The following is a 14663-nucleotide window of genomic DNA, read 5'->3' on the forward strand; positions in this document are numbered from 1 at the left end:
CAGCTGCTTCTTCTTCTTCTTCTTCGGGGTTTAACGGCAGCTGGCATCCTTGTACATGCAGTGCTGCCATCTTCTGTTTCAGTCCGTTATTACACTCTTAAATCCTGCTACTTATTCCTGCGTCTTTTGGGATCTTACAAAGCTTCAAACGACGCGTCGACTATTAAATCAGTCGTCGACGATTTTGATAGTCGACGTAATCGTGACTAGTCGACAAATCGTGGCAGCCCTAACTCATATACATTTCTCCTGTTTGTCATTTATTCCTGCTCTCCTACATTTTTGTTGTACATGTGCAATGACAATAAAAGCCTATTCTATTCTATTCTATTTCCATCCACCGCTGTTCTGATCACGCCTGTGTATATCCTCCAGAGAACTGAGGAAAAAAGAATCCTGTCATTGAATTTTTTTTCCTGCCTCTTTGGAGCTAAAAGAGGACACTCAAACACATGACGTGTCAGTGGAGAGCCCGGGATGTCCTCCATTTAGTACATCAGGACTTAGTAGGGTAGCTCAAACAAGTCAAAAGATGTAAACCAAAAACAAATATCCATTAAAGAGGACATAAATGAATAGGCTTGGTTCTCTATATAGCCCTTGATGCTAAACCTGGCTCAGCCCTTAGCTTTCTAGTGTCATTAGCACTAAATTCATAAATATCCAGAGGCAGCACACATAATAGCGCTGGACTTTCATCATGTTGAGTCAAAGCAGTGCTGCTGAAATTCCACCAGCATATGAACTGTGCTACACACAGGAAAAACCTACTGGATAAAGTCTACTCCAAAATCAAATAGGGATACAGGAAGGGATGAGGATCGAGAACTGGTTCTTGTAGAGAACCGCTTCCCAGTAGTCCAATTCCTTGGATTCATTAGTTTGCCTGCCTATCGATCCCGCTTATCGGTTCTTGCACTCACGCTACAATCAGCTGATTTCAGTTAATCAGAGGAGGAAAATAGTGACGCAGTCTGCAGCGTGGACATTAGTTTTATTATTATTGCACAAAAGGATGAGAGCGTGATGGTAAAGTGGAGACTGCTCCAGGACAGAAACAACTGCATCACACTGTTGACACAACTTGCACCTGCACAGACAGCATGCTAACACTAAGCTAGCCAAGAACCCAGAGTGATGTTAAAGCTGAGTAAATGCTGACCCCAGCACTGTGATAAAGGGAGCTGTGATTTGCAGTGAAGCTGCTGAACTTCAACAGGTAACAAACTGATGAGCAGTCAGGCTGCAGCCTGTTCATGTTTCTACAGTAGAATCACAATCACTTTCTTTTTGTGCTGGTTTTCATCTTTGCTTTGTGCTATCGGCTTTGTGTTCATTCCTATTGACTAAGAGGAAGATCACATGTGCCCTCATTGGAATAGGGTTTGGTGTTGGTGTGTGTAGCTGTAAATTTGGTTTGATGGTCTCTCTTCAAAGCTACAAAGCTGGAGGAGTAGGCTACATCTGTACTTTCCTAGCACTTCACAGACATAACACTGACAAAAACATCTGGGTGTATGCCAACCAGAGGTCAGGACCCTGCTTAGGAACAAAAACACTGCTTTTACTGTAGATCGAACTGATGTGGTACTCTGCAGTGCAGCCAGGATATATCTGGCATCATAAGTTGGATTATAGAAATAACTGTTTTCAACAAAAAACATCAGAAGTAGCCACATCACATAATGTGATTATGTGGAAGTCATAAATCACAAAGACAGGAGCTGTGGAAGGACTTCAGTGCCAAAAGCTGCACAAGGTTGATTGGATATAAAATCATCAGCACAAGTTTCGTGAGAACGGTTAGTAATGGGAATGGAAGAAATATACAATGACCATCAGTCGTCCTTGGTCTGGAGCTCCATGCACGATCTTGCCTCATGGAGTGAGGAAGATGGGGATCAGCCCAAAACTACACAGAGGGAGCTGTTTAATGATCTAAAGGCAGTCAAGATGGCAATCGATTTCCCTCAGCCAGAACACTGGAGATAGCAGATACTGCTATGGCAACCAAGGAGTGACTTAAGAAGCACATTAAGGTCATGGAGAGCGCCAGTGTCCAGACCTCGGTCCTATAGGAAACCTGTGGAAGGAGCTGAAGCTTCGAGATGCCAAGCAGCAGCCAAGAAAACAAAAGGATTTAAGAGTTTCTGTAAAGAGGAGACGACCAAAATCCCTCCTGAGATATGTGCAAACCTGGTGACCAACTACAAGAAACATCTTCTCGCTAACTGCCAACAAGCGTTTCTCTACCAAGTAGGGCTGCACGATTAATCGTTAGAAAATCGTGATCTCAATTCTAAGCAAAAAAATCGTGATTCTCATTTTATGCAAAATCCTGCAGCCCTACTACCAAGTACTGTCATATTTCGCTCAGCGATCGAATACTTATTTCACTAATGCCGTGGAAATAAATGTGTTTTATCTGGAGTTTTGGTTGATATCCTGTCAAATGTTTGTGTATGTGTGCGTCATCATATGTGCTGGTTTACAGGCGGCACTTTTTAATTAGTCCTATTTAACTTAAAATAACACTTTCCAAAAATAGATTTTCCAGACAAGCAGGAGAAAAGTAGGTTTCTCACACAGATCAGCACCTATTGAAAGCCTTCTTTATGGCTCATGGTTTCTATATTGTTTTGGCATTTTTTGCACATAGCACCTGTTGATGTTTAAATTTCAGACATACAAGTTACATAATATATTATATACTGGCATTATTGTTTGAAACATGAAGACATGAAAGTGATATAAAGCTTGATTCTATATTCATAAAGCGTATTAGGTTTGCAGTACAGTGTATCGCCTTCCCACTATTTCTACTATCTCTTTGCTTTGAATCTAAACATGCAATTTCAGTTCAATTCAGTTGTGTTTATATAGCACCGAAATACAACAACAATACAATAATACAGAGAAAATCACAACAGTCATATGACCCCCTATGAGCAAACATGTGGCGACAGTAGGAAAGAAAAACTCCCTTTTAACAGGAAGAAACCTTCTGCAGTGCCAGGTTCAGGAGGGGCGGGGCCATCTGCTGCAACAGGTTGGGGATGAGGATACAAAGACAGGACAACGACACGCTGTGGAAGAGCGCGAGGGATTAATAATAAGTAATAACTGAACACAGAGAGGTGTATAAAAGAGGAAACACTCAAGTGCTCTGTTGGGGTGATGCGGTACTGTAAGGTCATTAAGATGAGACGGGTGCTCCGTTGCACAGCAGGTAATTGAGGATGTTCCTCACAGCTCAGTAACCTGCTGTGCAATATAGGTGATGATCTGTATTAAATGACAAACTAAAAATATCTATGATTTCACATTATGGTCTTTTGTTTTAAGGTATTGCAAAATATATTGTTCCATATTTCTTCCATCATTACATCTCCATTTTATCACAGGCGAGAGCTGTTCGCACATTATTCCACTCGTGAGACCCCATGGCAGGCTTACACACCTTAAACTCATAATGTTAAAAATGAACCTCTGTGTTAACGGCTAAAACTGCTGCTGCAGTGTAATATATTTTATATAATGTATATAATAATTTTACCTTTGGCCTTTAATCGTGTTTTCTTGAAGAACGTCTTATATGTTATATTTCTATACTTGTGTTTGAAATGCTCCAGAACAAGTTGAAGTACTGATTCAACTTCTTTACTCTAGTAAAAGTGGAAAAAGTACTCTAATACTAATAATCTAATACAAAGTACTCTAATTCTAATGAATGCATTCAGTTTGAATATTATTTAGGACACAAGCAGTAAAAGAGAGTTATGTTGCCAACAGTGTTGGTCAAGTTACTTGAAAAAAGTAATCAGTAACTAATTACTGATTACTTCCCCCAAAAAGTAATCCCATTACTTTACTGATTACTTATTTTCAAAAGTAATTAATTACTTAGTTACTTAGTTACTTTTTAAAAACACGATTTACAACCTGAAGAGGTGATAAAGCGATAGATCTTTCAGCCCAATTCTACTTTTTCTGCATAATCCATCATACAAAATGTAATCAAATGGAAAAGTCTCTTTTTAAAACTTTTATAGTTTTATTAATTTTAATCTTTTAACTTTATGCATCAAGCAAACATTTAATTATATGCAACATTCTCTGACTGGAAGAAATTTGTTTAATATTTAAACCTATTTTCTGCACATTCCAGCACATAAGATAAAATATTTTTTGTGTTTACACTCAGTCTTTGAAATAGATGCAAGTAAAACACAGCAGAAAATAAATAAAATCAAAGACTAGCGGTCCTGTTGCTCTATTTTCACCTGTACAGCAGGAGTTGGGTAGGCGGAGGTTTACCCTGGTGCAGGTGTGCCGCAGCGGTCAGTGGAAGGATACGGCAGTTTCTCTGTGAGTTTCCCATTACGTCATAGCGCACTCGGAGCTTGCTTGGAAGTTTAGGGGTTTTTTTCGCTGTAAAAAGAAGTTTTCTTCCCACGCACAATGCTAATGGACACTAATGTTTTTGTCACTTTTTATGGAATCAAACTCAAAGTAAGGTCAGTACTTCCACGCTTTAAACGCTGCACGCTCATACTCTCTCCCGCACTCGATATATGATCCATTGTTGATCTGCACACAGCTGTTGTCACGAACGTCGCACTCGCTTACGTCACTGTCATGAGACATTCTCGCAAAAAAATCACGGTTTTAGTAACGCAGTAACGCAGCGTTCCTACGGGAAAGTAACGGTAATCTAATTACCGTTTTTGCAATAGTAATCCCTTAGTTTACTAGTTACTTGAAAAAAGTAATCGGATTACAGTAACGCGTTACAAGTAACGCGTTACTGCCCATCTCTGGTTGCCAACATGGTAGAGGGTGACTTATCCTCTACACCTAAACAGACATGAGAGCAGTCAGGGGTGAAAGTGAGATTCAGCAAGTGGGGAAAATCCTCAGATCAGTTGTAGTGGCTCTGAATTGAATTGAATTCAACACGATGAAAGCAGATGTTTCATTTCCAGTTTACTGTATATTGTCTTCATACTAGAGCAGATACAGTTGGTATAACAAATTCAGTGAATTAATCTGTGTCGTCTGTATAAATGTAAATTAACTCTGCTACACTCTGCTAACCCAAAACTAACCACAGGTCATCAGGACTTCCTGATGCTTGTTTTAATCAGCTATCATGACCGTGGTATTAAATTGCTCCTTATTACACAGAAACTATGCACAGGTGTCATTACTATTTTTTAGGTTTGTTTTAAAAGGTTATTATTTGGTTATTAATGTGTTATTAAATAGAAACAGGCAGTTTTGCATTTTGCAGCTCAGGTATTTCAGTGGTAATAACACTGTATTATCTTCTTGTTCCTCCCTTGTTACCCTATTATTAACAATTTATTATGGAGTTGTATTTCCATATTATTACCCCCAGTTTGTGGGTTCTCATTATTCTATTACATAAATTTCAGGGCAGTATTACTCAGCTGTAACCGCTGTTGCTACCTTGATATTAATGGGTATTAAGTGGTTTTTACTTTGCTAATTGCATAGTAATAACATAGAAATTACCATATTATTATGTTCTTGTGTCTGCCGTGTTTCCCTACTCTGACCTCTTTATTATAAAGCTTTAATACAAAACTCCTACCAGTTTTAGTTTGTCAGCAATTCTCAAACCTACCGAAACATGACAGGTTGACATGACAGGACATGTTGTAGAAACATTATGTCATGTAGAAATGTTAGTCCTCTTTCCTTTTCTGGAGTGCTAGCTAGATGCTGATTACACAGTAGCAGTGTTGATGAGGGTTAGAGTCACCCAAATGGCAGCAGTGCAGTCCTATGTTATTTAAATTGCTTGATTTTTTTTTTAAATTAAAACTGCAAAGATGCTATTGTTTTTGTTGCATTAGAATCTTGACTTTTCTCTGATTTCGGGGAAATAATTGTGCAGAGTAAAAATGGTAAATGGCCTGTATTTGTACAGCGCTTTTCTAGTCCGTAAAGCGCTTTACACAACCATTCACACACACATTCACACACTGGTGATGGCAGCTACATTGTAGCCACAGCCACCCTGGGGCGCACTGACAGAGGCGAGGCTGCCGGACACTGGCGCCACCGGGCCCTCTGACCACCACCAGTAGGCAACGGGTGAAGTGTCTTGCCCAAGGACACAACGACCGAGACTGTCCAAGCCGGGGCTCGAACCGGCAATCTTCCGATTACAAGGCGAACTCCCAACTCTTGAGCCACGATCGTAATTGTGCAGCGTTCTTGAGGGTAAATGACGGCTAATCTGTAGCTGCCTCCACCAGTGTGTGAATGTGAGAGTGAATGAATAGTGGAATTGTACAGCGCTTTGAGGGTCCTGAAAAGCGCTGTATAAATGCAATCCATTATTATTATTTATTATTAATCTCTGGGTAGAAAGAAATTATATTTCAGGTTGTACGCACTGTTCACCTCAGTCGCATTAATCTTGTAGATGAGAGCCTTGTTTACTGAACTGTTGTCCATAGCCAGCAGCATAGACTGTAGCCAGTCAAGTTGCCTCCAAATCACAGCATGCAGGCATTTGCTGCTGTCACATTATTGCACCATGCTCCTCTAAAGGGGCAATGTGTTTGCATTAGAGGGCCAAATGTGTGTGAGCCTGTAACAAATGTCTGTGTATGAATCTGCCCACAGCAAACACACAGCTCTGCCTCACTGTACTTTGTCTTGACTCGTTCAGCAGTGTGTACTCGAGTACACAGTGAATCCAGATTGTGTTGGTTCTGCTGGTTCTTGCGTGTTTGGGAGCAGGCCCCAGGACAGGTTGTAAATCTTACATAGTACCTTTTGAAGAGCAGGACCAGTGGGCGCTGTGTCTCCTCATAACTCTGCTCATGGGGATCTTAAGTCAGGAGGCTGGGCGGAGTCAGTTGGAAGCTTTGAATTTGGATTCCCTGAAGATGGCCTTCGTGTGTAATTATGTATAATGTACATTGTTTTTCCTTTTTTTAACCTCTGGGAGTTCACCACTCACCTTTGTACCATTTGGACTTGATCAACTTGAACTTCAATAAATAACTGGAAACACTGGGGTGGTCCAAAACCTTTGACCAGTAGTGTATCTAACATGCATATAATCCTTTCAGTGGTTCTTTTTTCTTTTTGCTATTTCTGTTGATCCACAGATTTGTTTTGTGCAGCTCTAGAAATTTTTAGTTCATTTCTTTAACTTTTGACTTTTGTAATCCACCCAAGCTATTAGTCTGCTGTGCATCTGTGTCTGTTTTCATCCAGTTCAGCACAATCAGGAAGCAGATTTAAAGGTCATTGCACGAGCTCATTGGATAATTACCGTTTTTAATTGCTCTCAATCAAGGGAATTAGCAAGAGTGCTCTGGACTCTGAGTGTTTCCACCACCATTGTTCAAGATCCTTCAGTTTCAGGATTAGTGACATCACAGAAGTCAATTATGTTTTAAAGAGGCTTGAGGATGCCCCTTTGTTCAGCCTGAGCATTAGACTTGAAATGAACAAGAGTTTTTAAGGCTTCAGTAAAGCTTAGCGTTTGGTGACTCCTGTAGAGCTTAAGATTCATTAAACTGCAACTTCCTTTATTCACACTCAAGTGCTGTTTGGAGCCATAAGCCACAAAAAAGAAAAAATGGAATTGAAAGAGAAATTTGTGATAAAGAGAAAAAAGAAAGTACACCCTCTGTCAGTTGTAAAGATATAATAAAGAACTGTCCAGCCCATACCAGGTGTTAGAATGAAGGTAATACAACCTGAAAAACAACTCATGTCGCATTTCGCTATATTTGTTTATTCATCAAAGACTAAGTCAAAATGTAGAAGCACTGTGTGAATAAATCATAACCCGTATTTCAGGATAAAACGCATAAAACAACAAAACTCAGTTTAAACAGAGCATTTGGAGATGAAAAACAAAAACACAACAGCGCGATGTCATTGTGAGGCACCCACTCTTCATTAAACAGTGGTCCATTCTCTGGGAACGGAGGAGACCAAATGTTTGACTTTAATGAATGAATGTTACTATTCACTTAAACCGGGAGCACTTTTTTATGCTTTTCCTACACAAGTGCTTTCTATCTAACATTCACACACATTCATACTGATGCATAATAGACATCGTCTATTTTTATGCTGCTGAAAGAGAACAACAGGAAACAGCGGGGCGAGAGGCAGTTAATTGTAGAAAATCACCAAAAAAGGAATCGTATCTAGCTGTCAATGACTAGCTGTCACTGATGCATGATAATATACTCTGCTTATGCATACAGGGTGTGTACAGCCCTTTTAAAATAGTGTATTTCCACTTTGAGCTCTACCGCAGCGGTCCCCAACCTTTTTTGCGCCACGGACCAGTTTATGCCCGACAATATTTTCCAGGACCGGCCTTTAAGGTGTCGCGGATAAATACAACAAAATAAAACCGGTACCGGTACCGAAAAAAAGATTTGTTCATAACACACGTGAAAAGACCCAGGAAAGAAGAAGTGGAGAGCAACTTAGGGTTAGTATCTTGGCCAAAGATATTTGGCATGCACACTGCACCAGCCAGGGATCCATAACTAGATAATCTGGTCTACCTCCTGAGTTACAGCCAGCCCGATATTTCTAGAGTTCTGAGTCCTTTTGTGACCTCCTGGATGAGTTGTCAGTGTGCTTTTGGAGGATTTTTTATAGTCTGGCCACTCCTGAAAACATTTTGTGCATTATAGTTTTACAGCTGATCAAAAACAACAATACTTTTCCCCAAAACAGAAATCAAAGTTCCAAACATGAACTCAGTAATGAGGAGCTCCACCGTTATTGTTGATCACTTCAAAAATCCGTTGTGGCATGCTCAATGCAAGCCTTTCCATGAGGTGAGTGGGAACATTTCTCCAAGTGGTGAAGACAGCTACACGAAGGGCATCTTCTGTCTGGAACTGTTGTCCATTTTTGTAAACGTCCCTCACCATCCATCCCCAAAGGCTCTCAGTTGGATTTAGATCAGGGGAACACGCAGGATGGTCCAAAAGAGCGATGTTATTCCCCTGGAAGTCTTCAGCATACCAAGACATTTTGAACTATTTATTGTTCCCAACTTTGTAGGAACAGTTTTGGGATGGCTCCTTCCTGTTCCAAAGTGACTCAACAATTCCCATAAACACACCCATACATCCTAAATATTGTGGAAAAGCCTTACTTGAAGACTTTAAGCTGTAATAGCTGCAAAGGGTGGGCCAGCATCATAATAAACCCTATGGATTAAGAATGGGATGTCATATGTGTGTGGAGGCAGAAGAGCAAACAGTGCATCTCTGTGCCAAACTGAAAACTTTGTCTGTTGTTGCTGACATTTATTTTGACTAAAGGATGAATTTCTCAGATCCGTTTGCGTGCTATCAGAATTCCCTTTTTTCCGAAGAGTTACACAGAAAGTCTTGAGGGAATTTGATTATAGAAATATTCATTTGGATGAGTGAAGGACTAACAGTTGAAGGTGAAGATCAGTGCACCCTCACACAAAACACTTCTTTTTCTAATTCTGACAACGTTTTAGATAAATCTTGAACAAGATCAATTAACTGTGCTGATTGTACTGATTTTCTGCTGCAAGTCTGTGTTTACTGTTCACTTTACTGGTCAAGTGTCATGGGCTTAATTTCAGCTGCGTTTAAATAGTTCACCTCCAACGTCACCGTATATTTTGGCATGGCAGTAGGCCAGGGGTGGGCAACTCCAGGCCTCGAAGGCCGGTGTCCTGCAGGTTTTAGATCTCACCTTGGGTCAACACACCTGAATCACACGACCAGGCCTCTGGAGAACTTCAGGACATGTTGAGGAGCTAATTTAGCCATTTAAATCAGCTGTGTTGGTTCAAGGACACATCTAAAACCTGCAGGGGCACCGGCCCCCGAGGCCTGGAGTTGCCCACCCCTGCAGTAGGTAGTTTGTTGTGTCTACATCTGCACAGATGTCATTCTGTTTCCAGCTAAATCTCTTTGAATAGTTGGGATTAAATATTCCTCCTAAACCTGACAGTGCTGCACTCTTACCACTGTTTGCTTCTCTCCTGTGATTATTGAACAGTGAAAGCAGAACGACCTCCCAGTGAAGGCTGCAGCTGCCACACTGTCCTTGCTGAACATGTGCATAAACCATTTTTTAAAGGCAGTTAGTCTGCGTGTTTTTTAAAAAAATGTTTTTACGTAACATCTTGTTTTTTGTGTTATTATTAATGCTTCAGCTATTATTACTATGTTCAGTTCCAGCCTGTTTGAAAAGAAAATGGAAAAAGAAGTTTCTTATATATTTCCTGTGGTAAATTCAGAAGATCTAGTTTATTTATTTGTTTGTATTTTGTCTTTTTTATATTGCTTAAAAATAAATTGTGTCCACAGTAGAAATTTCAACCTCTAGCTCTATGAGATGTGATCATAGATGCATTTGCTCCTGTGGGCTGTGTGTTGATAGCGTCCAATTCGTTAAAACAAATATACTGACTTACACAGGATTGTCTTGACTCCTGTGCGGCTGGTATTTTCACATACCACCCTAGAAGTCCTGTCAGGACCACTTGCATATATGCTCTGCAGTTGCACCATGGACATGCACAAACATCAGCTTTACTGTGAAACTGATGACGCTGTCAGAGCAGTTTGGTCATAGTGGATTCCACAGTGCATTAACTCAGCAGAACCGCTGCTGAGCATCACACGTCATCATGCAGCTGCCCACAGTGCAGTGAAAACCCACGATCTTTGTTTACCACTACCTCTAAACTGGGCTCCCACCTGACGGTGTCGTTTTCCTCACAGTTTGAAGGTGGTCATTCTGACAGACAGTAGCACAGCAGGCAGATTCTCAACCACTTGAGCACCATTGAGTCTGTCATGGACCCTGATATTGTTGTATAACCATCACATTTTCATAAAATAGGAAAAGATGAAGAACTTCTGGGTAATCCTTAGTGACATGAAATAAAAGCAATAAATTATTGTAGAGTCTGTAACTTAAAATCACCTTGTGGCTGTTGTGATTTGGCGCTATCTAAATAAAACTGAATCTACGGGGAGGTTGAGGGGGAGCACTGGCAGCTGCAGTATGTTTGAAGTTTTGGCCTGCATTATGGCTCATCAGGGTCATTATTCTTAAAATAAATGGATATTCTACCTGACAGGATTAAGCAGAGTCAAGCTACAGAGAAAAAATTAATTATACTTTTATATAATTATATAATTTTCTCTCATGTTTGTGCCATCTGAGGAGGTGAAATCCAGGTGAGTATATAGGATAATATCACTGTTTTTCTTTTCTCCTGTCTTTGCCCAGTGCTTGGTGTTTGAAGATGCTCCCAATGGTGTAAAGGCAGCACTGGCAGCAGGAATGCAGGTGGTCGCGATTCCCGATGACAACCTGGACCGCAGCCTTATCCAGGAGGCTACGCTGCGACTAAGGAGTATGGAGGAGTTTGAGCCGGAGCTCTTTGGCCTGCCAGCATATGACTGAAATGGCTCATACCCCAGCACGTAATTCAGGAAGCTAGTAACCATTGTTAATTGATTGGTTGTTAAACAATAACTTCATAAATGAGTAAACTATTAGTAAATGGATGGGCACCGTAAATCTGCAAATGTAAATCTGTATTACACCTACACATCTTACTTACTAAAAAGTTTAACCTGATGGTTCTAATCTTTGTTCCAAAGGGAACCGTTCAGCTTAGGGTGGTGGTGATGTAAACTACGTCATGTGACTCGTCTTATTATCGTACTCCTGTTATCGAAAGGCTCATTTGAACCGTACAAAAATCTAATAAAGAAAACATCAGCAGTTTGAGTTGAGCCATGTTCAGGTTCTTCACTGTCACCTGTAAAATACCCAGAGTAGCAGGCACATTGGCCCTTATTCAATGATGCACAATACAAACACACACGCGCACAAGTAATTGTCTTACATTCGTTAGGTGACTTTTTAATCTGATAATTTAATTTAATAATGAATGGTTAATATTAGCGTCGGTGCTGTTATCCCGAAGTATATATCCTCATATTATGAACTGTAGCTTCTCGGAGGAGTCACTGGAAAAGCTTCAGATGCAGGTCTGTCATTCTAACACAGTATCACCTTTTGTGGTCGTCTGGATGTGGACACATCGCGAAGTTGAAGTTGTTCTTGTCATACACTTCGTCTAAGATGCCTTTTTGAAATGTCAGAGGCAATCCTCCTCTGCTCAGTGTGATCCAGTGAAGAGGCTGTGAGTCGTCCTCACTCCTGAACTGACTCCATCTGCTTGCAGAGCAGGCTTTAATGGGGGAACGCTGGAGGAGGCTGGTGCCGCAGCTCCTCAGTCTACTCCCATCGACTCCCCTTTCATAGCCTCACATCCTCAACAACAAGGTCGTCTCAGCTGTTTTTTTCTTCTGTGCTTGTTGCTTACAGAGTCGTCACTGTCTCTGGGCCTGAAATGTGATTGTTTCATTTTCTGTGTGTCTTCATTTCTTGTTTCCAGCAAGGCAAAGGTGTTTTTTTACATTTTGTTTCCAAAAGAATTATGCCTGAAAAATAATACCTGACTTCATTTTCTCCACCTTCCTTAAATGAATAAATAAATCCTATGACAAACCCAGAAGATAATACGTTTGCATTCGTTCCTAATCCCTAATAATTTTCTTCTTGACTTTGATTTCAGATTTAATTAGTTAATTGGTTATTTTCAGACTTGCATACATTTCTCAGCACAGCTTTTCAGAGCATAGAGTTCATGAACACATAGCAGCTGTGCGTCATTGCTAATTTATTTAGGCATTTAAAACATTTCATATAGCATCAGTTAACGTGTGAAATGCTGACGATAATCATGAGGACCAAGTGTGCACAATCACTGCAGGATTTAGAGCGGTGCTGCTGAAGGGAGGAGATTAAGTACAAGACAAAGCTCCTTACTGTTTACGGCTTCATATGAACGACCCACATTTTACCAAAGAGACCAAGATGAAAGAAACTACAGAGTATTTGTGCTCTATAAAAGTAGAGATGAGAGATGCTGCCACCTGCCAAAGCTAAACAGCTTTGAGAGGTGATAATAAAAAAGGCCCGTGGTGTTTCATCCACTGTAATGGGCAGCGGGGTTTGTGGGTCTGTAGGTCCAGCAGTGTTCAGTTTACCTGTCACGCCACATATCATCTCTCGCACACTTACCTACATAATGTAGCACTAGTACTGCATTTGTCTCTCTTTGTTTAAATGTCTCAATCATCACATTTAATTTTAAAGAAGAGCATTCTACAAAAAGACTGACATAGAGGATGCACTTAAACCCACTTTAGAGAACTCTGGATTTTAGGTATTGCAGAAAGAGTCCGTGGAAGTTGGATTTATGGATATCAGTGAGGGGATCTGGTGGCTCTATGATGTTGTGGGGTGTTTTGCGTGGTTTTATCCCGTAAGAAGAAAAGGTGAATGCAAATCAATGGAAAAGTTGATCACATTCATCCTAATGAAACTACTCACAGGTGCATTGATGAGAATGTAAGAATCACCAGACCACAGTATAATTAAATGGCTGTGGTGTTCTTTCCTGCCATGGCCAGTGCGCACTGACTGGCACCAATCCTCCAACAGCGCCTTTCTGAGGAGCATGCCTTTGTATTCTAATACATGTTTGAAGATCCTGGTTTTCTGCTCTGGACTAATACTTTTTCAGATCCAGCATTTGTCACACAGCCATCTTTAGGTCTTTTGGCTACAGAGTGCTGTTATAAAGTCTGTATGAGCGCTCAAGGCAGTGCACAAACAAACAAGCGAAAACAGGCAAACAGCAAAGTGAGTTTCTACTATTTCCCATCTCTGCCAGTCACCCTCGCCTTTTATCGTTGCCACAAACCTTTTCGACTTCATTTCTGCCTGTGAGCGAAGAGGGCAGGAGAGAGCCTGGAAGAAGCGCAGAGATAGCTCGCTGACACGTTTCCCAGGCCCGTGTTGTCGTCTGTGCTCACCACTGATAGGCTGGCGTGGCTGTGGGACACATTCATCTTCAGTGTCAGGTTTTATATCCGGATTTTATCAGCACTTAGACAAGCAGCTTCTCCACAGGCAAAGTCAAATCACTGGACAGCAGAGAGACATTGTACAGATAACCTCATTTAAACATTTTTCTTCTTAGTGTGTGCCACGCAGTGACGCTCTCTGTGACTGAATATGGAAAGTACTGGATAGGAAGGCTCATCAGATTATGCCGGCAAGCCGTCCTATATTTTAGGACTTAGTTACTGAATGTCATATCTTTGAAGAAGCAGGGATGCATTTTTCTGGAAGATTTGGAAAGAACTCATATTTCTGTAATGGGATTTGAAGAGAGAAGAAGTTGCCACCTTGGTGGAAGAAGTGCTGGCTGTAACCTTTGGGAGCCTTGGACATCAACTCAAGGAGCAGTAGTGTAAATATTTAAATTCATTTGTCCCAGAAGTAATCAGAATCCAAAAGGTTTCATCCAAGCACACTGCACTACTTCTGTACATTGCCAAGTCCTTTTGTTAACAGTCCTCGAGGAAGCCTACTTTTAAAGATGTGAACAGAACAAATAGCTCTACTCTGTGCGAGAAAGCAGAACTTTTAGTTTTTAACCCTCAACACCCCACGCCAAAGCGTCTCTCAAGCCTGCCTATCATCAACAAACTGGCTGTGGC

General features: G+C 40.8%; 1 protein-coding gene across 1 annotated transcript in view; it reads left to right on the forward strand.

Moving 5' to 3' along the window:
* The window catches only part of pudp (pseudouridine 5'-phosphatase), a 37658-nt gene extending 25057 nt beyond the window's left edge, over positions 1 to 12601 (forward strand). The window contains exon 4 of the mRNA XM_085265812.1: positions 11308 to 12601. Within this exon, the coding sequence (XP_085121938.1) occupies positions 11308 to 11484 (177 nt within the window). The 3' untranslated portion in view covers positions 11485 to 12601. The remainder of the gene's footprint in view (positions 1 to 11307) is intronic.
* Positions 12602 to 14663: the final 2062 nt, after the last annotated feature.

This window comes from Mchenga conophoros, linkage group LG23, assembly GCF_057382185.1.
Source record: "Mchenga conophoros isolate Kocher_MC1m ecotype Shallow Benthic linkage group LG23, M_conophoros_male_GT1.1, whole genome shotgun sequence".
Lineage (NCBI taxonomy): Eukaryota > Metazoa > Chordata > Actinopteri > Cichliformes > Cichlidae > Mchenga > Mchenga conophoros.